The 24663-nt window shown below is 44.9% G+C and overlaps 1 protein-coding gene across 1 annotated transcript in view; it reads left to right on the forward strand.

Moving 5' to 3' along the window:
* Positions 1 to 24663, forward strand: part of sptbn5 (spectrin, beta, non-erythrocytic 5) — a 169158-nt gene that overhangs the window by 18698 nt on the left and 125797 nt on the right. The window contains exons 5-16 of the mRNA XM_080202967.1: positions 2474 to 2702; positions 4165 to 4796; positions 5142 to 5280; positions 8514 to 8746; positions 9118 to 9271; positions 9840 to 10040; positions 12569 to 12784; positions 14362 to 14452; positions 14731 to 14843; positions 17978 to 18190; positions 23656 to 23808; positions 24078 to 24208. Of these exons, the coding sequence (XP_080059093.1) occupies positions 2474 to 2702; positions 4165 to 4796; positions 5142 to 5280; positions 8514 to 8746; positions 9118 to 9271; positions 9840 to 10040; positions 12569 to 12784; positions 14362 to 14452; positions 14731 to 14843; positions 17978 to 18190; positions 23656 to 23808; positions 24078 to 24208 (2505 nt within the window). The remainder of the gene's footprint in view (positions 1 to 2473; positions 2703 to 4164; positions 4797 to 5141; positions 5281 to 8513; positions 8747 to 9117; positions 9272 to 9839; positions 10041 to 12568; positions 12785 to 14361; positions 14453 to 14730; positions 14844 to 17977; positions 18191 to 23655; positions 23809 to 24077; positions 24209 to 24663) is intronic.

Consider the following 24663-nt stretch of genomic DNA (forward strand, 5'->3'; position numbering starts at 1 on the left):
TTTAGTTTTGGCATGGAGGTGACAAAGGTTAAAGAGTTTTCCATCTGGACAATATTTAATATGGACATCAGAGAGCAGTTGACCTTTGATGAGGTTAGTAGCCACTGTCAGGTAGATTGTAAATAGTATGGGGCTGCCACACAGCCTTGCTCGACCCTCGTCTGTACTTTTGAGGTTGTCGGTTTCAGATCTGCCACTCAAGACAGTCACAATCATATCATCAGTCAATTGCAGGATTGTGTTAAAGTTTCTTGGACGTCTAAATCATTGGGGCACAATCCACAGAGCCTCATGATTTACTCAGCTAAATGCTTTGGTTAGGTTGATGAATGCATTGAAATGTATGTTGTTCTCAGTAGTTTTCTTTGATTTGGCTGACAATAAAGATATGTTAGAGCTCCACTAGAAAGTTTAAAGCCACACTGTGTCTCTGGGAAGATTTCATCAGCCTCAGGAAGTAGGTAATTCAGGAGAAAGTGTGGCAGCATTTTCCTTCTTATCAACAAGAGGGAAATACCTCAATAGTTTCCACTGCACAAGTTATCTACTGGTGAATTGGGTGCGATGGAGTTCTTTTTCTTACCATATCCTTGGGATGAGCCCTTGGAGTTTTGATGTGAGCAAAAGCCAACTAACTTTGAATGAATTCTTAGCTGGAATACCATTGGGACTGTAGGCTTTGTTGTTTTCATCTGTTTGTTTGCTGATTTCAATACCACAGTTACTACTGACTGAGTCATTGTGGATAGGACTTGCTTGCTTGAGGTTTTACAGTCCCCTGACTGTCAGCTGCTAACAGGATCTATCTGTTCACAGACAGTAAGTAGCCTGTTTTCCTATCAGTGGCACCTCCATATCAGGCAGATCTGTTTTGCAGAGTGAATTCCATTGCCCAGGAGAAGTTACCACACATTAAACAGTGGAACACACTGCGTGGAATGAAATCAGTATTTATTATTCCACACAGCAGCTCCCACATTGTGTATGGAGTAATTTATAAACAAGTGGAATTTAAAACAATATTAGCTTTAATTAACACTTAGCTTTACTGTGGAACTCAACCAGGAGTGTTGGGACTGCTCCAACCAGCTCATGTTTAATATATACAACTGGAAATGTCTATAATGGTGAAATATTAGGAACACGCATCATGTGGCAATGCGGCTGTACATTTCAAGGGATACATTGACCTGCCTGACAAATGAACCATCTCTGAATTATGCTTCAGCTTGTAGGTATCACCTTGATTTATACATGGGAAGTGAAGAGTACAATTACAAGCTTTCCTCCTTCTGCTGCAGAGTCACAGGGCAGTGGATCCTCCTCATCTTAAGCATCAAAGGGGTGGAAGCCATAATCTTCCTACTCCTGGCAAATGTTGGAGTTTTCTTTTCTTGTGTGGGTGAACCCATTTCACCCACACACCTTTCTACTGCCTTTTAATAAAAAAATGTTTGATTATTCCTCTGTCTTCAAGGTACACAAACCCTTGATGCATGTAGATATCAGGAGCTCTCTGTCCAGGTGGCCACCCTTCGTGTGTCAGAAGCCGAGACAATAACCATCTACATAAGAACATAAGAAATAGGAGCAGGAGTAGGCCATCTAGCCCTTCGAGCCTGCCCCGCCATTCAATAAGATCATGGCTGATCTGAAGTGGATCAGTTCCACTTTCCCGCTTTCTCCCCATTACCCTTAATTCCCCTGTCTATCAGAAACCTATCTACCCGTGACTTAAATATATTCAACGAGGTAGCCTCCACCACTTCAATAGGCAGAGAATTCCAGAGATTCACCACCCTTTGAGTGAAGAAGTTCCTCCTCAACGCTGATCTAAACTGCCCCCCCACTTATCTGGAGGCTGTGTCATCTAGTCCTGCTATCCTTTCTAAGCGGGAAGAATCTCTCTACCTCTACCCTATCCATCTCCTTCATTATCTTATATGTCTCTATAAGATCCCCCCTCATCCTTCTGAACTCCAATGAGTACAGACCCAGTCTATTTAGTCTCTCTTCATAGTCCAACCCCCTCATCTCCGGTAACAGCCTAGTGAACCTCCTCTGCACTCCCTCCAAGGCCAATATATCCTTGCGCAAGTGTGGTGACCAAAACTGCACACAGTACTCCAGCTGCGGCCTCACCAGTACCCTGTACAGTTGCAGCAAGACCTCCCTACTTTAATATTTTATCCTCCTCACTATAAAAGCCAACATTCCATTTGCCTTCTTGATCACCTGCTGCATCTGCAGACTGGGTTTTTGTGACTCGTGCACAAGGACCCTCAGGTCCCTCTGCACCGTAGCATGCTGCAGCTTTTCGCCTTTTAAACCATGAAGGGCATTGTATTCAACCATGAAGGGCATTGTAGCCAACCCCATCCGATACTCAGGCTAATAAGTTTGGCAGACAAATTTTGTTTGTATTATTAAAGTAATGAATTTAATTAATAAAGTATCTTGGTATAATTTGCAGACCTGACCTGATAAACTATAAGCGCCTGAAACAGGACCAGTGGATACATAACCTAACTAATGCCTTCTATGTCGCGGAGGAGAAACTGGGCATTTCCAAACTCCTGGACCCAGAGGATGTGGCCATCTCTCATCCAGATGAAAAGTCCATCATGACCTATGTGTCTCTGTACTACCATTACTTCTCCAAAATGAGGCAGGATCAGACTGTACAGAAGAGAATTATAAAGGTATTACAACAAAAGTCTTAATTATAATTGTCACTAATAGTCTTTTATTTAAGGAGAATCTCCCAATATCCTGTTTGAACAACTGTCCTCTATCACTTGTTAACAAATCCACAATGCTTGAAGAGCATCTGTGTATTTGGAGAATTAGTTTTTGCCGGTTCCTGTGGCTTGGATGAAACATTAAACCAAGGCCCTGTCTGCTCTTTCAGATAGGGATAATAGATCCATGGCACCCTTTAAGAAAGGAGGAACAGGGGGAGTTATCTTTGTGTCATGACCAATATTTATCTCTCAACTATTGTCACTAAAATAGGTGAACTGTTCATTTGCCTTACTGCGGTCCATGGGATCTCGCTATGTACAAATTGGTTGCCACATTTCCTACATTATAACGGAGACTTTGAATGTACTTAATTGCTATGAAGCACTTTGGTATGTCCTGAGGTTACAAAAGGTGTGGTATACCTGCAAGTTCTATCTTCTACTTACGAATACATGGAGACAGTAATTGTTTAAAATATTTACTATTTTGTATTCATTCTTAGTTTTGAGCTACATCTGCATTTAAATGATTTTTCTTTTTTACAAGAAGCTGTTGTGTTACAGTGGGTAGCGCCCCTGCCTCTGAGCCAGAAGCTTTGGATTCAAGTTAAGGGCCATGGATGATGCAGTCATAATACCACCAAACAGGTTGACTATCCTTCCAAATCCTTCCAAAATGCCTATGGCAGGCAGTAAGAGCGGGAGAATCTCGTGGGCATCCCTCCAAATATAACCACTGGTGATAGGCTTGACATCTTTCAGGAAAACCTTAAAGTTACAGAAAAAGACAAGTGTGTTTTGTTTGCCACATGTGTTATTAGAGTCTTTCATTGCCTTCCCAGTTGGAATATTGTATCTGGTTTTGGAAGGTTGTCAAGGACATGGATATGGAGCAGAAAATATTTAATCCTATGGTAACGAGGTTGAGAGGCTTTAGTTATAAAGATAGACTTGAGAAACTAAAGTGGTTTTCATTGGAACAAGGAAGGTAAGAGGAGAGTTAACAGAGGGGCTTAAATTGGTGATAGGTTTTGTTTGGATGAGTCGGGAAAATACTACTTCCACTGATTGGTGAGTGGTAACTAAGGATCGAAGTTTCTAAGCTGGTCCATCCAGACCACAGTGTGGTGGTACTAACTGAGTTCGAATCACTGGGGAGAACTGAAGAGATCACCTAACAGAAAATTTTTTTTCTGTTAATTTCTCCAGAGTTTCACAACATCTGTGACTTGATTTCATTTATTTTTAAGGGAGTCTTGAGACTTCCTGGTCTGTTTACAGATCAGCTTGAGCTGATATCTCTTGGACTTACAGCATGTAAGGAATATCCAAAGGTCTTAGGAAGAGAAGTGAAATCCCTTATGTTTCCAACGTATATATTTAATTTGAGAATGAGTTCTGGTTTCTATTCTTTTCACAGATTCTTCGTCTCCTGAAGGAAATTGACGATCTCAAACTCGAATATCTGCGACTGGTATCTGACCTGCTCCAGTGGATCAAGGTCAAGGTGAATGAGCTGAATGACCGTCACTTCCCCAACTCATTGACTGGCATGCAAAAACTGGTGGCAGACTTCAAAACCTTCCGCACTGTGGAGAAACCACCTAAGTATCAAGAGCGAGGAGTCATTGAGGCTCAACTCTTCAACATCAGGACCAAACAGAGAGCCAACAACATGATACAGTACATCCCTCCAGAGGGGAAGACATTAAGTGACATTGAGAGGCACTGGGGCAATCTGGAGAAGTCTGAATATGAGCGGGAGAAGGCTCTGCAAAAAGAGATGCTGCGCTTGGAGAGACTGGAGCAACTGGTGCAGAAGTTCAAGAAGAAGGCTGTGCTGAGGGAGGCTTACCTCACTGACATGGGATCAGTTCTTGCGAAACAAAAAGTCAATGTGAGGAGCATAGAGGAGGCAGAAGCTGCCACCAAAAGGCTGGAGGCTATCACCACTGATGTGTTAGCCAGGGAGCAGAGATTTAAGGCTCTGGCTGAAATGGCACAGGTCATCAAGAATGAGAACTACCATGGCAAGGCTGAGATAATGAAGAAGTAAGATTAATTTATTGCTAGCCCTTCATCTCGTTGTTATACAATTGTGGTTTAGAACAACAAGTCATCCGATTAAACAAATGGGTGGTCAATTGGTCAGGCACTTTCTTTTCAGGGACTGGCTGGCTCAGATAGTTCCCTTCATGGATTAGGTGAGTCAGTGGTACAGACACTGTCCTTTCAGTGAATAACACATACCTCATGCTGTTTGTGAATGTGTACTTGATGATGGACCCTTCCAGTGAAAGCATAGAACTGGGAATTGGATGTATATGTTCAGGGGACCAGGAAAGGGTGGGCATCCAGACTCTGGTGCAGTGTTTGAAATCTCTTCTTTTTCTATAGACAGCAGGATGTTGGACATCGCTGGGAAGATCTCCTCCAACAACTTCACAAACACAGACAATCTCTGAACAAGATGGTGGCTGCACTCACCTTACTCCGAGATATTGATAGTGTTTACCAAGAAATAATGACCCTTCAGGTGAGATTTCTTTTTAATAGGATAGCCACTGAATATTAAGTTGGAAAAACAATTTCTGTGTTTACCACATTACTGAATCCAATCAGTTGTGTGGAGATAATGAAGGACAAGCAGTATGCACAGACTTCTCTCCCATGTCACCAAATGCAAAGAGAAGAATCTGGCATGGACGGGTAGGGATGGGTCCTTCAGATTTGGGGTGCCCTCTCTTCTGGAAATGGAAGTTACAGCCATCCCTCCCCCTGTTGGCCTAATCCTCAATGCCAAGGTCACCCCCCCACATCCCCAACCACCCTGTCCCCATGATCCCCAGGATTTAACTTGTGAATGGTCCTGGGACTTAGTTCCAGGCAGGGTGCTACAGTACCTCTTCTGGCCACTGCAGCGCTATGTCTGGAAGAGATGGAGAGTTGTCAGTCAATCAGGTTGGCTGACAGTTGTCCAAAGCGGGATTTCTTTTCATTGGTAAATAGAAGCCCTGCCCACTGCCAATGAATGCTTATTGAGTGTTAAATGGCAGTGGCTTCTGACAGTCAGTAGGAGCATGTTATGCCCAGCGCTCGGCATCTTAAAAATTCAACCCTATATATTTCTTTCTTTGTGCAATTTCTACAACAGCCTGCATGGTAAAATATCCCAAAGTATGGGATCAGGTGTGTTATCAAGCAAAATTTGACATTGAGCAACATAAGATATTTTGACAGCTGGCCAAATCATTGTCAAAGAAGTAGGCTTTAAGGAACATTTTAAAGAAGGAGAGCAAGTTAGAGAGGGTGTACGGTTTAGAGAGGAAATTCCAGAGCCTAGGCAAGTGAAGGCATGACCATTAATGGTGGAGTGAAGAACAAAGAAAATTACAGCACAGGAACAGGGCCTTCAGCCCTCCAAGTCTGCATTGACAATGCTGCCTGTCTGAACTAAAACCCCCTAACCTTTTGGGGACTGTATCTCTCTATTCCCATCCTATTCATGTATTTGTCAAGACATCCTTAAAAGTCACTATAGTATCTGCTTCCACTTTCTCCCCCGCCAGCAAGTTCCAGGCACCCACCACCCTATGTGTAAAAAAACTTGCGTCGTACATTTCCTTTAAAGCTTGTGCCTCGCACCTTAAACCTATGCCCCCTAGTAATTGACTCTTCCATCCTGGGAAAAAGCTTCTGACTATCCACTCTATAGTGGATAGTCAGAAAATCAGGATGCACAAGAATTGGAGAAGGCCCAAGTTCTCAGAAGATTGTAGGACTGGCAGGGTTTACAGAAATAGGGAGGAAGACAGTGAATGAAGCCATGGTGGCATTTGAAAACAAGGATTGGATTTTTACACGCATGACCCTAGACCTCCCTGAGCATATCAAAATGAAATAATTTTTCAGTGTGCACACAATCTAGCTTGTCCGTTCATTATTTTATAAATCTCAATCAAATCACCCCCAGAGCCATGCTTCTCTAAAGTATATCAACCAAGGTCTGTAAGTTTTTAGCTGGGTAGCTAAAGTGTTGTACTGGACACATCCTGGTGGCATTCAAATTTGCCATTGGTCTTCAGTGTTGTCATTGTGTTGATTTCATCAATTGTGCTGGTTGAAATCTTCTGCATTATGTAGTAAATCAAGGTCTTTTAAAGTTTGGTATTAGCAATGGTTCTCAGAACCTTTGGTTCTACTCATCAATTGGCCAACCCTCCTTTCAATTCTTTTCTGCCCCTTTCCCTTTAACTTGTCTCTGTGTATTGGGATGCTCTGATCTCCATTTCTTATTTATCTCTTTCCTGATTGGCAGTCAATGCCATGTAAGATATGGTCTCAGAGTTTTGTTTATCTATTATTTGGAGAGATCAGGAGAATCTTTCGGATGAGATGTTCAACTGAGGCCCCATTTGTCTGTTTATGTGAATGTAAAGGCAATATTTTGAAGAAGAGTAGGGGAGTTATTCCAGCGTCCTGGTCAATATATATCCCTCAAACAATGTCACAAAACAATCTCTGCTCCCAGGTCGTCATCATGTTAACCCGCATTCATATTAAAGATGGACGTGGAATAAGCATGTTAGTCTATGATCTTAACTCAACAGAAACAGAAGAAATGGAAGTAGAGTTGTGCTTGTATTGATCATAAAACAAGTTTATCGTCAACAAATAAGACGACAGTTTGGAATCATTAAAGGACAGGTTTAGGACAGATATTAGGAATAGTGACCAATGCATGAAACGAAATTCCAGGTAGAGTGGTAGAGCCCAAGAATTGTTTACAAACTAACTGGATGCTGCAGTAACACAGTGTAGCCATTCCTGGACGGTTGAATTAAGATGGATTCAGTAAACTTCCTCATCCACAATGATCTTACGATTAAAGGGTTTATTGTTCACCCCAGACATCCCCTACAGATAAATGCATCATAAGTTAAGGCATATTCTTCAATTGTGGCTAATCATTGCATTACTCAAAATGATCATCACTACTCTTGAACTCTTATCAATATGTATTTACAATTTTATGGTGTTGTGGATTGACATCCCTATGTTCTTCTGTTCCTCTGTTCCCTACAGTGTCTTTTCACCGAGCTTATGCTCTCTCTCCTGAACTCTCCTCCGGAATTGTATTGCATTACACTTCAATTAAATTGTACCTCCTATCTATCTGCCCATTCTGCTAAGCCAGGTGCTTTTTGCATGTTTTATCATTGTTTGACCAGCCCTTTACATCTGTGTTGTGAGATTGAGTTTGTGTTCCCTATATTCAAGCCTGAAACATCTGTGTGTAGGAAGAATGAAAGTGGACCCAGCACCATCAGTATCCATTAGACCATAAGATATAGGAGCAGAATTATGCCATTCGGCGCATTGAGTCTGCTCTGCCATTCAATCATGACTAATATGTTTCTCAACCCTATTCTCCTGCCTTTTTCCCATAGCGTTTTGTCCCCTTACCAATCAAGAACCTATCTCTGTCTTAAATATATTCAATGACCTGCCTCCACAGCCTTATGTGGCAATGAATTTCATAGATTCATCACCGTCTAACTGAATTTCTGAACTCTCAGTTCACTGATAGTCACAGTGCAGTTTTTTGCAGACCAGTTGACAGTTGGTCAATTTACGAGGTGGAGGTCAGAAAAAGAGTAGAGAAGCAATTTATAGTACAGTGGCTTCAGTTTAATCATTAAAAGTGTGAAAGTGTTAGAACTCCAGTACACTGCCATGGTTCAGGCATTGTTTCTCTTCCCCCTACAGCCAGTGGTAAGTTCAAGTGATTATGGCAAGCACCTGTTCGATGTGGTAGACATGGTACAGAAGCACAACCTGATCGTTTCTCAAATCTCATCTCACGGAGAAACCCTGAAACACATCAACCAAAGAGCTGACAATCTCAGGAGAAGCAATGAGCTGAATGCTGATCTGGTTCAGGACAAACTCGGGAAGCTCAATGGCTTATACAGCAATCTACTAGAACTCAGCAAAACCAGGTCAGAGATTATCCATCACAAGGTGGTACAGACGTCATTTGGGTAATAAAGTAATAAAAACCGCAGTGGCTTCCTCAGCCACCTGCCCAAAAAGAGACCTGCATAAAATGAGTTTGGTTGTCTCAACCTAGTTCTGAGACAACAAGCACCCATGAATTGACACTTAACTCATGCTTTCAGATGATCCATAGTTAAAGTTAAGTTTTAAATTTTGATTATTAGTCACAAGTAGGCTTACATTTACACTGCAATGCAGCTAATGTGAAAATCCCCTAGTTGCCACACTGCTTCGTGAACTCATAGATATCACAACCTGCAGTGCTCAAGACTCACTGTCATTGTAACTTAATTTATTTTTCTTGCTAAAACAGACATTCTAAACTGGAGCAGCAGCAGAAATTGTTTGAGTTTTTCCGCGACTGTGAAGAGGAGGAGTCATGGATTTATGAGAAGTGGCAATTGGTGCGGACAACCACATTAGGGCGCGACATCACCCAGATCACACTGTCAATTCAAAAACACAAGGTACCCACTGTTTGGTAACCCATGGTAATCCTGGAGCCGGTGTCGCAGAGTATGGGGAAGTGTGATAATGGAGGCCAGTGTCACAGAATGTGGAGTGGGTGTGACACTGGAGCGAGTGTCCCAGAGTGTGAGGGAGTGTGATACACCACTCCAGTGGTGTATCCAGTGGACACCAGTGTCTGAAAACATGAGAGAATTCTCTCTCTACAGATGCTGTCAGACTTGCTGAGATTTTTGTTTTTGTTTCAGATTCCAGCATCTGCAGTATTTTATCAGCCTTTATCTGAAAGTGTGATGGGAGTGTGGTACTGAAGCCAGTGTCCTGGAGTGTGGAATGGTATGATACTGGAGCCAGTATCCCAGAGTCTTGAGTGGGGATGATGTTGGAGCTAATGTCCCAGAGTGTGAGTGAGTGATAATGGAGGCTAATGACTGAGGGTGTGGTACTGGAGCCCATATCCCTGACTATGGAGTGAGTGTGATAGAAGTGACACTGGAGCCAGTAGAGTGCAGTAGGAGTATCTGTACTCCCATTTCCTGAATTTATGTAATTGTGTTGTTTTTGAAGGCCCTGGAGTCTGAGTTTAATTGCCACCAGTCCACCTGTTTCTCGGTGGTGAAGAAAGGCCAGCACCTGTATCAGCAGAGTATGGATTGCGAGAAGGAGGTGAGGAGATGGATCACCACTCTCCAGAAACAATGGCAGCTGTTAAAGGATGAGTTGTCAAACCGGAGCTCACGGCTGAAGGCTGCACTGACTATAAAGCAGGTGAGAAATAATGGGACGAATGTTGATGTTGGTAAAGCTTGCAGCTGGTTCTGATTTCCCCACAGACACTGATGTAATTACAATCCATATACATGAGCAGGATCAATGTAAACAGTTAAACATGAGAACATAACTAAAGGAGCTGGAGTATGCAGTTCAGCTGCTCTGCCAGTTAATAAAATCACAGCTGATCTGTTAAAGTTGTTCTATGTCTCTTGGGAAGCAAATCTTTACATTTCTTGTGTTGGGAGTCAGAACCTTTGTGAAAATTCATCTAGCCAGCGCCCACTACATTTCTTTTGCCGATCCAGTCACTTAGTCACTTCTCGAAACAAACTCTGTTAAGTTTGTGTTATGTTTTGTGACTTCCAGAAGTTTGAAAAAAACCACACTTTTGGACACCAGATGTTGGGGTTTTCTTCAAATGTTATTTCATAGATCTCACCATTTGCATTGTCTCTGAATCATTGGCCGAGATCTTCCATCCTCGATCACAGCTGGAATTTTCCAATTCTGCTATTAGGAGAATTAGGAATTTTGGCTGGGTTGCCAGAAGTTCCATTCTTGCTCTCAATGGGTCTAACCAATATTGTTGTTTGACACCTGACCACAGTGCAATAGTGAGTGAGATAGCTTTCTGGACATAGCAATATAGTTCCCGACTCTTTACAAATAATACAACAATATAACAGTTCATCAAACGCAGCTTGACTTCAATAAATCCATGCTGACTCCTTGATTAACTCTCCATGTCTAAATGCTTGCTACTTTTATCTTGAATTATAGATTCTAAGGGTGGGACTTTCTGACGCTTCCTGCTGGTGGGATCTTCTAGTCCTGCAAAAGGTGACCCCCTGCAGTGGGTTCCCTGGCAGTGGGAAGGGCAAGCCACACAAAATGCAGGACTAGAAGATACTGACGGCAGCCATTGGTGATCCCCCTCCATTGCTGGAAAATCCACTGTGTTTATCTACAACAGGTGTTAGATTAACTAGTTTAGTTACCCAGTTTATCCTACTCTCCTTTCTTGAATGAAAGTGTTACATCAGCTACTCTCCGGTTTTGAAGTGCACTTTGCATATGTAAGGAGGCCTGAGAAGTGATTAGCAGAGTTTCTGTTTTCTCTCCCTGACTTCTTTCAGCAGCCCAGGGTATAGCCATCATTACTGTTTCCCTCCAGTTCTTTCTAACAGTTGATCCACATCTTCTAATTCATAAAGTTTCACCTTAATGAAAAATGCAAAATATTAATATATTTCTGCCTTGCCTACAGTCTCCAGGATTAGGTTCCTCCTTCACCTCTGAATTTCATACTTTTCACAATTCTTCCCCTTTTTAGGTCTTTAGAAAAGCTTTCACTATTTTCTTTTACAGTTTCTGTTGATCTTTTGTCTTTTTCCCTATTCCGTCCTTCCTGCTCTTTCTATACTCCTCAGATATTCCTTCAACATTGTTAGCCCCAATTAAGTCATTAACTTCCATTTTACAAATCAGTTTAGTTCTGATCACTCTATTTATCTGTGGAACTTTCCCTTTTTGCTGGACTATACTGGGCACCTCTAAGTATGTCTCTGTCTCTGTTATATTTTTCCTGAGGGCAGTTCCTCACTCAAGTCTCACAGTCTCACAGTGGTTTTCCATTATGTTCCTTGCATGTGCATGTAACTAACCTGATTGTTTGTGACAAAGATACATTTGCATGTATGTGTGTCATGTATACGCCCAAGAAACACTGAAGGGAAAACATGAAGGCACAAATCATCCAGCATTTGGTGCCATCAAGTACTGTGGTGAATAATAGATGAGAGGTAGTTGGCTGTAATTATTGAGAGTCCTGCTTTGAATGAGCCAGACTGTGCATGTAGCATGTTTACCCAGCTGCTCACACGTATATGCTTTCCTTGACCTGGTTCTATTAACCTGAAAGTGTTCTTTCAATGGTTAAGCTCAAAAAAGCATCATAAGTTACAGAGCAATTTGGTCCCTGAACTATACAAAGTCTTAGTCTAAAGGACAGTGGACATGGTACATCTGGAAAACTTAAGTCATATTACTGCTGGGTGCTAACTAGTGGCCCCCACCGGAATGTGTCCATCTAATAAAGGAACAGGAAGAAGCCAGTTAGCTTCACGAGCCTGTTTCACTTCTCATTCAGCTCATGGTTTCTTGATATCTTAATTCTACCTACTGGCTTCACTTCATATTTCTTGATACCCTTACTAAATTCTATGTCAGCCTTGAATGTTCCTATTGACCCCCAGTCTCTGCAGCTTTTGGGGAGAGAGAGGCTCAGATTTCTATGTTGTGCGACTTGTGCACAAGGACCCCCAGGTCCCTCTGCACCGTAGCATGCTGCAGCTTTTTGCCTTTTAAATAATAATCTCTCCTACTATTATTTCTGCCAAAGTGGATAACCTCACACTTGTACAAGGGTCTATTTCCATGCTGTAAACATCTATGACTCTAGAGATGAGGTACAAATGGAAGGTGTTATTATATCTGAATATGTGTCCCTGTCTTCTCCTTAGTATTTTGCAGATGCTGACGAGGCCCATTCCTGGCTGCTTGAGAAACAGCCTCTTCTGCAAAGTGAGGATTTTGGAAAGGATGAGGCCAGTGCTGATGCCCTCCTGCAGCGTCACATACGCTTAGAGAAAGAAATTGTAGCATATTCTGGTGAAATTAAAAGACTTGGGGATCTGGCAACAGTGGCTATTCAGCAAGTTCCTTTAACAATGTTTCAGGTACATATTTCCACTCTGTGTGCATATATATGTCAATCGCTAAAGGGTTTCTGAGAAGAATACTCTAGCGTTTTTTCCCCCTTGTATAGAAGCAAAAGATGTTGGAAATATTCATCATGTCAGGCAGCATCTGTGGGAAGCAGATATTGGGTACGATCTTACTGGCTTACCACACCTGTCAATCAGGGTAGGGAGCCAGGAAAATAATGTGGGAGGCCAAAATCCAATTCGCAACAGGCGCAAATCAGTCTGCTATCCTCCAGGTCCCTTCTTATCAGCAAGAATGGCTTTGTGCCCAGAAAGGTCACAAAGCCTATTTACGTAGAAATGACTAGGTTTAAATATACTTACTGGATTCAATATGTTGCTTCTGCCAGCGAGAATCGCTAGTATTCTGTAGTAGTGGAGACCAGGCATCATGGCCATGTGGTGGAGTTCAAAGGCCTTTGAAGCAGATGGTTTGGGGCATGACTGGGCAGTGCCCAGTTGAGCTTGTAAGTGTGCCAGGGGCAGTGCCATGGTGGTGGGGCCTGAGTGAGGCTATAACGGGGGATATTCACAATGGTGGGGTTTTGTGGGGGGGGAAGCTCTGCAGAGGGGTGGTCATGCAGGGGGTTTTGTGATAGGGTGGAGGGCAAGAGAGATTAACTAAAGGAAGGTTTCTGTCTAGAACATTGTCTGGTGTCTTTATTGAACATGGTTGCCTCCAGAGATCCCCTCATGGCAGAGGTCACATGACAACGGCAAGCAAGTAGGACACTTAGTAATGATTAAATTTCAAAACCCTAATAGCTTTATGCTGCAAAAGCCAAAAAAGTGGTAATCGGTAAAGAAGAAACGATTGTGTTTGGATGAGTTAGTAGCTACCTAAAGGCAGGGGACAAAAAAATCCAAGAAATCTCCAGGACCTAATATCCTAAATACTTCTCAGCCCTGTCTTAAATGAGTGACCACTTATTTTTAATCTGTGACCCCCTATTTCTAGATTCTCCCACAAGATCCATGCTGTGAAGAACCCTCAGCATCTTGTATGTTTCAATTGAGTCACCTCTTACTCTTCCGTGAGGGGCTGAGTAAATTGGGTTTATAATTTTTGGAGATTAGAGGAATGAAATGTGAGTTTATTGAAGGGGTGTCACATGGTAGATGGACACTGAGAGGTTGTTTCCTTGGACTGGGGAATCTAGAACACAATCTTGGGATAAGGGCTCAATTATTTAGAACTGAGATGAGAAGAAATTACCTCACTCAGAGGGCTGTGAATCTTTGGTATCCTCTGAGTGAGGTAATTTCTTCTCATCTCAGTTCTAAATAATTGAGCTAAATAATAAAGAGGACTGTGAATCTTTGGTATCCTCTACACCAGAGGTTCTGGATGCCCCTTCATTGTATATATTTAAAGCTGGGAGTGACAGATCTTTAGTCTCTCAGGAAACCAAAGAATGTGGAGGGCGGGCAGGAAAGTAAAGTTGAAGGCAAAGATCAGCCATCATCATATTGAGTGACAAAGTAGGTTTGATGGCTGTATGATGAAATAATCATGGAAATTACAGAGAAATACTGTTTCTTGTTTACAGACAGAAAACCAGGATAGGAAAGAATCTGAAAGCGGCTCATCTGATGAAGAAGGAGGAAGATTGTGGATCACAAAGAGGAAAAGTCCTCAAGGTGAGACAGTGAAAGCGACAGCAGAACTGAAGATGCCACAAGTCCAGAGTGGAACTGATGAAAGAGACGCAGAATCTGTGCTGAAGGGATCCCTGATTCTACAGGATCATGACACCATGAACATCCAATAATGACACAGTACAATGCTGTGTGCAAGAATGTCACACTGTGATGCTGCATGTTACAGTGTCACAGTGTGATATTCTGTACAATAGGGTCACAGTGCAGTGCATGTGGAATCCAGTAAAATAACACTTCATTCGCTTGTGTGTTCACAGCAGGTGCGACCATTAGCACCAAGGCTAATATCCTGGAGAATAGATCCCAAGGTATAAGGCAGTCACTGAACGCAAGGGGGAAAGTGGGATCAGTGCCTGTGAGTGATCCAAAGGTGAGTAAATCAAGGCACCCATTACACATAACACAGCACTGTCCTTCTCTCCCCCCCACACTCCCTCCCTCTATGCCCTCCTTATTATTCTTTTATACACCTCCCTTCTCTGTCCCTTCCTTTGCCCCGTCTCTCCCACCGACCTCTCGTGTGTGTTATTTTGTATTCATTCGTGGGACATGGGCATTGCTGGCTGGCCAGATTTATTGCCTATCCCTAGTTACCCTTGAGAAGATGATAGTGAGCTGCCTTCTTGAATTCCTGCAGTCCATGTTCTATGGGTTGACCCACAATGCCATTAGGGAGGGAATTCCAGGATTTTGACTCAGTGACTGCGAAGGAATAGCAATGTATTTCCAAATCAGGATGACGAGTGGCTTGGAGGGGCACTTGCAGGTGATGGTGTTCCCATTTATCTGCTGCCCTTGTCCTTCTAGATGGAAGTGGTCGTGGGTTTGCAAGATGCTGTCTAAGGATCTTTGGTGAATTGCTGCAGTGCGTCTTGTAGATAGTATGCACTGCTGCTACTGAGCGTTGATGGTAGAAGGATTGAATGTAGATGTGGTGCCAATCAAGTGGGCTGCTTTGCCCTGGATTGTGTCAAGCTTCTTGAGTTTTGCTAGAACTGCACCCATCCAGGCAAGTGGGGGAGTGTTCTATCACACTCCTGACTTGTGCCTTGTAGATGATGGATAGGCACTGGCGGCCAGGAGGTGAGCACTCACTGCAGTATTCCTAGCCTCTGAGCTGCTCTTGTAGCCACTGTGTTTATGTGTGACTCCAGTTGAGTTTCTTGTCAAAAGTAACCCGAAGGATGTTGACAGTGAGGTATTCAGTGATGGTTACACCATTGAATGTCAAGGGGCAGTGGTTAGTGTCTGTTGTTGGTGATGTCATTGCCTTGCATTTGTGTGCACGAATGTTACTTGCTACTTGTCAGCCCACGCCTGGAAATTGTCCAAATCTCATTGCATTTGAACATGGACTGCTTCAATATCTGAGGAGTCACTAATGGTGCTGAACATTGTGCAATCATTGGTGAACATCCCCACCTCTGACCTTATGATAGAGGGGAGGTCACAGTATGTATGTGTCTCTCTCTCTTTCTCTCTCTCACTTTCTCCCCCCAACCCCATCCCCTTCAACATTCCATCTCTCCCTCTCTCTCCCTGGTGCCCTCATTCCTCTTTCATTGCTTCCCCATCGCTCTCTCCCAGCCTCCATCCTCCCAATCTCCCTACCCCCCTCATCACTGTCTTCCAGCCTCCTTGTCCTTTTCTCTCTGCCCCCTCGTTTCCCTCTCCCTTCCTTACCTTTCCCTCTCCCTCTCCCTGCCTTACCTTTCCCTCTCCCTGCCTTACCTTTCCCTCTCCCTGCCTTACCTTTCCCTCTCCCTCTCCCTGCCTTACCTTTCCCTCTCCCTGCCTTACCTTTCCCTCTCCCTGCCTTACCTTTCCCTCTCCCTGCCTTACCTTTCCCTCTCCCTGCCTTACCTTTCCCTCTCCCTCTCCCTCTCCCTGCCTTACCTTTCCCTCTCCCTCTCCCTCTCCCTGCCTTACCTTTCCCTCTCCCTGCCTTACCTTTCCCTCTCCCTCTCCCTCTCCCTGCCTTACCTTTCCCTCTCCCTGCCTTACCTTTCCCTCTCCCTGCCTTACCTTTCCCTCTCCCTGCCTTACCTTTCCCTCTCCCTCTCCCTCTCCCTGCCTTACCTTTCCCTCTCCCTCTCCCTCTCCCTGCCTTACCTTTCCCTCTCCCTCTCCCTCTCCCTGCCTTACCTTTCCCTCTCCCTGCCTTACCTTTCCCTCTCCCTCTCCCTCTCCCTGCCTTACCTTTCCCTCTCCCTGCCTTACCTCTCCCTCTCCCTGCCTTACCTTTCCCTCTCCCTCTCCCTCTCCCTGCCTTACCTTTCCCTCTCCCTGCCTTACCTTTCCCTCTCCCTGCCTTACCTCTCCCTCTCCCTGCCTTACCTTTCCCTCTCCCTCTCCCTCTCCCTGCCTTACCTTTCCCTCTCTGCCCCCTTGTCACTTTCTTCCTGAGACATCCTGCAATTCTCTCCCCCTCCCCTACTCCCCCTTTTTTTTCTCACTTTGACCCCAATTCCTCCCCTTGTTTCTCTCACCTTTTCTCTGGTTCCTGTTGCCCAGCGTTCCTCTGTACTTCTGTCAACCTCTTAATCTCATTTTTCAATTGCTTTCTATTCAATGGCAGAATTTTTTATTGTTTCATTGGATGTGAACTAAGCCAGCGTTTGTTGTTCATCCGAATTGACTATGAGAAGCTGGTGATGGGCTGCCTTCTTGAACTGCTGCAGTCCATCCGGGGGATGTACACTTATTAGGACTGATTCTAGAATTTTGACCCAGCAGAAACATCAAATCATAATGCTCTACAGAAGAAATGGGAGGCTGTTCAGCTCATTGAGTCTGTGCTGTCAATTTGCCAGAGCATGGAAGGCGCCCATAGAATCATAGAACCCCTACATTGCAGAAGGAGGCCATTCAGCCCATCGAGTCTGCATTGACCACAACCCTACCCAGGTCCTAACCCTATAACCCTACATATTTACCCTGCTAATGCCCCTGACATTATGGTCAATTTAGCATGGCCAATCCACCTAACCCACACAGCTTTCAGAATGTGGTAGGAAGCCAGAACACCTGGAGGAAACGCACGCAGACACGGGGAGAATGTGCAGACTTCACACAGACAGTGACCCGAGGCTGGAATTGAACCCGGCACTGTGAGGCAGCAGCGCTAACCACTGTGTCATCATGCCGCCCCAACACTAATCCCATTGACCTGTTTATTTCTATTGGGTTAGACCATTCTTTGCTTCAATTAGTTATTCAACCCTCTAATTACCCACCCCACACTGACCTTCCCTCTGGGTTCTTTTTCTGGAGTTGGTGCCTTTAATTCAATCCAGGTGAGGCTGGCAGAGGTTTTCAGAGGCACAGAGTGGTTGATACTTTGGTGGTAGTGAAGGGATCAGTTGTGTGTTGGCATCCAGCCAGTATTAGTGGAGACATTTGTTATGTGGACGTTGCAGCCTCTTGGTGAAAGTCCAAGCAGTAAAGTGAAGGTGCAAACTTTCAAGTTCCTGGCTGATGGTGCTGTGCTGTTTTGTTGAACAGGTAAGAAATGAGACAGTCACTGACCATTCAACTGAAGACAGTCCAACACGGAAGGTCAGCAAGCCGCGAAGGAGCCAGTCGATGCGTCGTGGGACAACTGAGATCCAATTCTCCTCACAAACCAAACCTGAAGAGGAATTCAACACAGCAACGATTGAGGACAGCCAGAAAGCCATCAACTCCTCCTATGCTGATCTCTGCCAACAGGCCAAGGTATAGTAACCCACTCACTGTCCTTCCTCATGCATCTGACAGATTGTGTTCTCCTTCATATATACATCAGGATGTGCCCACTCCCATATACCCACCAGTCATACATCAGTGCATGTCTTGTACTGATGTATCAAAACACCTGCACAAAGGATATACAAAAGTGCATTTTCTCAGCTAGGTTTAGTACTTGATGTCTTTCTCTAAGACATCAATCTGTGTCCTTGGTGAGGATGGAATGACCTTTGTCATTCCACAGTAAAAATAAAGAAATATTCCTTTTTTCCCAAATCCTGGTCACTGGTGTTTTTTTCTACCTCTCTCATGAAAACTCTCTTTAAGGAACCAAAACATGGCTGTCAGTGTCTGTGGTGATTTAATTGTTGATTTCCCTAGTCCTTTAAAAAAGTAGTGTTAGGCTATTCACTCCCTGTTCATTTACTCAGTGTCGCGTTTGCCCAGTTTTGTCCCCCATAGCCCCATTTATTAGGCCCCCGTATAATGATCTGGAGGTGGGGTGGGCTGTTAACGCGCAAATAAGTGCAGCGTGCAGGAATGGGACGGCCGTAGTTATGGGGGATTTCAATCTACATATAGATTGGTCGACCCATGTTGGACACGGTGGGCTCAAGGAGGAGTTCTTGGAATGCTGCCGGGATAGTTTCCTGGAACAGTGTGTGTTGGAGCTGACGAGGGAGCGAGCTATCTTGGATCTGGTGTTATGTAATGAGGCGGGTGGAATTAGGGACCTTGCGGTGAAGGATCCTCTTGGGGAGAGCGATCATTGTATGGTGGAGTTTCTGGTGCAGATGGAGGAGGAGAAAGTGGATTCCCGGACGCGCGTCCTTTGTTTGAACAGAGGGGAGTACGGTAGGATGAGAGAAGAATTGGCGAATGTGGATTGGGGGAGCGCGTTGGAGGGAAGGTCTGCTGAGGAGCAGTGGAGGATCTTTAAGGAGATCTTTCTTGGTGCTCAGCAGAAATTTATTCCGATGGTCAAAAAGGACAGTAGGAGGAGAGGTAATAAGCCGTGGATAACGAAGGAGGTGAAGGAAAGTGTTAAATTAAAAGTGGAGGCGTTTAGAGTAGCTAAGAGTAGTGGGCGAGAAGAGGATTGGGAGAGGTTTAAATGTCAACAAAGATTGACAAAGAAGTTGATAAAGAAGGGTAGGAGAAACTATGAAGCTAGGCTAGCGCTTAATATAAAAAAGGATAGCAAGAGTTTTTATAAATATATAAAAAGGAAGAGGCTGGCTAGGGTGAACGTTGGTCCCTTAGAGGATGAGAAGGGGGACTTAGTGGTAGGGGATGGGGATATGGCTGAGGTCTTGAATAACTTTTTTGTTTCTGTCTTCACGGAGGAGGACGTGAATAATTTGCCGGGTGTTAGAGATGGAAAGGTGGTAGGACTGGAGGGTCTTAATGACATTACTGTTACTAGAGAGGCGGTGCTCGACAGACTGGAGGGGCTGATTGTGGACAAGTCGCCAGGACCGGATGGAATGCATCCGAGGGTTCTGAAAGAAATGGCGGAGGTGATAGTGGATGCCTTGGTGGTTATTTTCCAGACGTCGCTGGATTCCGGGGAAGTGCCGGAAGATTGGAAAACGGCTAATGTTATGCCGTTGTTTAAGAAGGGTGCCAGGCAAAAGGCAGGGAATTATAGGCCGGTTAGTTTAACGTCTGTTGTAGGTAAAATGTTAGAATCCGTCATCAAGGAGGAAATAGCGAGGCATCTTGAGGGGAATTGCTTGATAGAGCAGACGCAGCACGGTTTCGTTAAAGGGAAGTCGTGTCTGACAAATTTACTGGAGTTCTATGAGGATGTGTCTAGGGCAGTGGATAGAGGAGAGCCGGTGGATGTGGTCTTTCTTGATTTTCAGAAGGCGTTTGACAAGGTACCTCACGAGGTTATTGCAGAAGGTCAGGGGACATGGAGTTGGGGGTAGGGTGTTAGCGTGGATAGAGGATTGGTTGTCAAATAGGAGGCAGAGAGTGGGGGTCAATGGGTGCTATTCGGATTGGCGGTTGGTGACTAGTGGAGTGCCCCAGGGGTCGGTGCTGGGGCCTCAGCTTTTTACCATTTATATAGATGATCTGGAGGAGGGAACCGAGTGTAGGGTGTCGAAATTTGCTGATGACACCAAGATTGGTGGAACGGCAAATTATGCGGAGGGTGTGGAGAGTCTGCAGAAGGATCTAGATAGGCTGGGCGAATGGGCCAGGAAATGGCAAATGGAATTTAATGTTGGCAAGTGTGAGGTGGTCCACTTTGGTAGGAATAATGGTAGGAAGGATTATTACTTACGTGGAGAAAAACTGCAGCAGGCGACGGTGCAGAGGGACCTTGGGGTCCTTGTGCATGAGTCGCAAAAACCCAGCTTGCAGGTGCAGCAGGTGGTCAGGAAGGCGAATGGGATGCTGGCCTTCATCGCGAGGGGGATTGAATAAAAGTAGGGAGGTCTTGCTGCGGCTGTATAGGGCATTGGTGAAGCCGCAGCTGGAGTACTGTGTGCAGTTTTGGGCGCCGTACTTACGCAAGGATATTTTGGCCTTGGAGGGAGTGCAGAGGAGGTTTACTAGGCTGATGCCGGAGTTGAGGGGGTTGAGCTATGAGGAGAGGCTGAATAAATTAGGCTTGTACTCGTTAGAGTTTAGAAGAATGAGGGGAGATCTCATTGAGACGTATAAGATGATGAATGGGATGGATAGGATAGAGGTGGAGAGACTCTTCCCGCTCAGAAAGGATAGTAGGACTAGGGGGCATAGCCTCAAGATAAAGGGGGGTGCGGTTTAGAACAGAGTTGAGGAGGAACTTCTTCATTCAAAGGGTGGTGAATCTCTGGAATTCTCTGCCCGTTGAAGTGGTGGAGGCTACCTCGCTAAATATTTTTAAGATGTGGGTTGATGGGTTTTTGATAAGAGAGGGGATTAAGGGTTATGGGGAGAGGGCGGGAAAGTGGAACTGAGCCACGACAGATCAGCCATGATCTTATTGAATGGCGGGGCGGGCTCGAAGGGCTAGTTGGCCTACTCCTCCTATTTCTTATGTTCTTATGATGAATGGGATGGATAGGATAGAGGTGGAGAGACTCTTCCCGCTCAGAAAGGATAGTAGAACTAGGGGGCACAGCCTCAAGATAGAGGGGGGGGCGGTTTAGAACGGAGTTGAGGAGGAACTTCTTCACTCAAAGGGTGGTGAATCTCAGGAATTCTCTGCCCGTTGAAGTGGTGGAGGCTACCTCGCTAAATATTTTTAAGACGCGGGTTGATGGGTTTTTGATAAGAGAGGGGATTAAGGGTTATGGGGAGAGGGCGGGAATGTGGAACTGAGTCACGACAGATCAGCCATGATCTTATTGAATGGTGGGGCAGGCTCGAAGGGCTAGATGGTCTACTCCTGCTTCTATTTCTTATGTTCTTACATTCTTATGAATTGTCCCACGGTGTTCTGGGGCAGATGATCAGCCAGATGCCACAGGGACATCTGATGACTGCTTTCATTTTTCTTGCACCACTGGGACTTTATGTACAAAATGCACTCCTTCGACTCTCTCAGTGGTATGGGAGCACTGTGTGAGGGTGTATGATGTGGTTAATGTAACATGTTGGAAGGGGTTACCATTTAAAAATAAGGAGTCACCCAGCTGAAGGGGAGATGAGTCAAAAGCATTTCGCTCAGAGGGTGATGAGTCTTTGAAATTCTCTTCCATAAAAAGTAGTGGAAGCAGGATATTTGAAAATTTTCATGGTAGAGATGTATAGATTAATAGAACCTACTACACAGAACAGTACAGCACAGGAACAGCCCCTTAGGCCCACGATGTTGTGCTGAACATGACGCCAAATTAAACTAATCCCTTCAACCTGCCCTTGGTCCATTTCCCTCTATTCCTTGCATTCCTCCCACCTCAAATATAATTTTAATTATTTCCAGCCTTCCCCCATAGATCTTCCACCTGTTCCCTAGCCTGAAGTCTGAGGCTGGGCAGGAAATGGCCACCAGGTAGCCATGAATTGGCTACTTAAGGACCTCAGTTGGGGCAAGGGCAGCCTTCCCATTTCCAGGCCTTAACCATCCCAGCATAAAATCATTGCAAGATTGGGGCGCGGAGGAACCCGGAGGAAATTCTGTTCCTGCAATTTCACACTCGCCATCCACCACCACCTAAAAACCCACCAGGGGAACATAAAATCCTGGCCTTGGTTCCCAAAGCTCTCCAACACTGAGGGATTCTTTGCTTCATCTCTCCGTCTGCTGAGACTAATAAATAGAGAGTAATTACTCTGATTAGCCAACAACCCCAACCACCTTCATCGCATCTAGCGACTACCAGTGTACTAGAAAGTAAACTGGAGGGACCTTGACCTTTCTAGCAATTCCTATGTTCACCCATACTTGAACTCACCCTCATGCGAGGAACTGCTGAACCCTACTGTACCAAGGCATCAAGAGGTGAGTGGGACCAGAGGCCTGCAGATGTAAATGTGAGATTTAAATATTAATGATATGCAGTTCTGAACTCTATCATCCAGGCTGACTTATTTTAACCACCTTGCTGGTTGAAGATCTCCCCAACGAGAATCACAACTGGTCTTCACTAGCAGAGACCAGATATGATGGCCTCACCAGGGGGATTGAAGACCATTGGGTGTTCGGGGGCAGGTACCTATGGGACCTATGCCAGCCTGGTAGTGCCCACTGGGCACTGGGAGCCCTGGCACTGCCTACCAGGCACCTTGGCACTGCCCACCAGGCACATAACTGCCGGGGGCAGTACCAAGGGGGTGTGGCCTGAGTGGGGGTGAAGCTTGTGGGAGTGGAGCAATGATGGGAGTGGGGAGGAATGGCATGCTCTGCAGGAGTGGGACGGAGGGAACTTTGCACTCTGTCGGTGTGATGATCGGGGTGGGAGGGAAGGAAGAAAACTCTGCAGAGATGGTAGTCGGGGTGGGAGGGAGGGACCTCTGCAGACAGGGGTGATCGGCAAGACGGAGAGGGGAACTCTGTAGATGGGGGCAATTGGAGTGGGATGGCAATGTTCATGGGACAGGTAGGTAGTCTGGCATGGGTGATCGGCAGCCCAGGTGGGGGGTCTGATGTCCGTGGGCGGGAAGGGGAGGATAGACCAGCGCAGGAGGCGATTGGCAAGAGTGGGGGTTCCTGATGTCCATGGGGGGAGGCAGCAGGAGGAGATCTCCCAGCAGATTCTCCTGGAAGATTGGGCAGATCGGGGCACCTACAGCCGGCTTCAGCCCCCTCTTCCCTCCCCCCGCTGTGTAGTTTCACTGGATAGTTTCCATTGATTTCAGAGGGTTCCAATTTTTAAAAACCCAAAGAAAAATGGAAAATGATACATTTTAAAAAAGACACATTGTTGTAACAGTGTGTGCGAATGAAAAGTCAGTTATTTATGTTTCCCAGCACAGAGTTATCACCTTCTCCCTGTTGTCATACTCCACTGTAGGCCAGAAGGAAAACCCTGCAGGAAATGACCCAGCTCTACCAGTTCTATAACACCTGCAACGACTTTGACTCCTGGATGAATGACAGGGAGAACGGTTTCAAAACTTTTGAGCCCAAGTCGGACAATGTGGAGGTCATGCAGAGGAAATATGAGGTTTGTCTAATCTGCAGCGTGTCTCTCTGTGAACCTCCCACTTAAATTCCATACCCAATCTGTGTTGTTTCTTTCTGTGATCCCCTCCACCCCAAACAATGGCCCACACTGTCCCCATACCCCAATCTGTGTTGTCTCTCTCTGTGACCTCCCTCCGTTCCCACCCAGCCATCAACCACATCTCACTCCACATCTGCATATGTTGTCCCACTGGACTGGATGGTTGCTGTCAAACTATTACAGCTAACTGAAACGGTTTCATATTTCAGAACTTCTTGACAGAATTGGCTGCTGGGAAAGGCCGACTGGACGAGATTAACCAATTGGTGGATGAATTTGTCAAAAATAAACACAGCAAGGAGCAGCAAATCAGGGCAAAACAGCAGGAAATTCATAAAAGGTAAAATCTATCTCATTGTGCACCTTTGTCTCCAGGTGGTGTTGTTGGTCTGTGAGATTCTGCACAGTTCGGAATCGAGTCTGTAGTTTCGCATTTAGATGGTTCACTAAATGTAAGGTTCATGAGTTCACACTTAAAGATTAAAGTGGCTGAGGCTGCTGATCTTTAAGACACAACAATTTGTCAAAATATGTAAGATAAAAATACCATAGGAATATGCATAACTTAGCTGTAGCACAAGAGGCAAAAGAAGATAGCAGAAAAACTGAAGACCAGATTTTGCAAAGAGCGCTCAACTCTTAGTGAGATTTGGAAGATAGTAAGCCTTAAGCCATTCAACATTTTGTAGCATTTTACAGTACATAAAGCCACTCAGCCTATTGAACCTGAGCCAGTTTATGAATGAGCTTTCCAATTAGAATTAGCCACACATCAATCAAAGTGTTCAGTGTTGT

Source organism: Carcharhinus amblyrhynchos, chromosome 14 (assembly GCF_965287045.1).
Source record: "Carcharhinus amblyrhynchos chromosome 14, sCarAmb.v2.hapA, whole genome shotgun sequence".
NCBI lineage: Eukaryota > Metazoa > Chordata > Chondrichthyes > Carcharhiniformes > Carcharhinidae > Carcharhinus > Carcharhinus amblyrhynchos.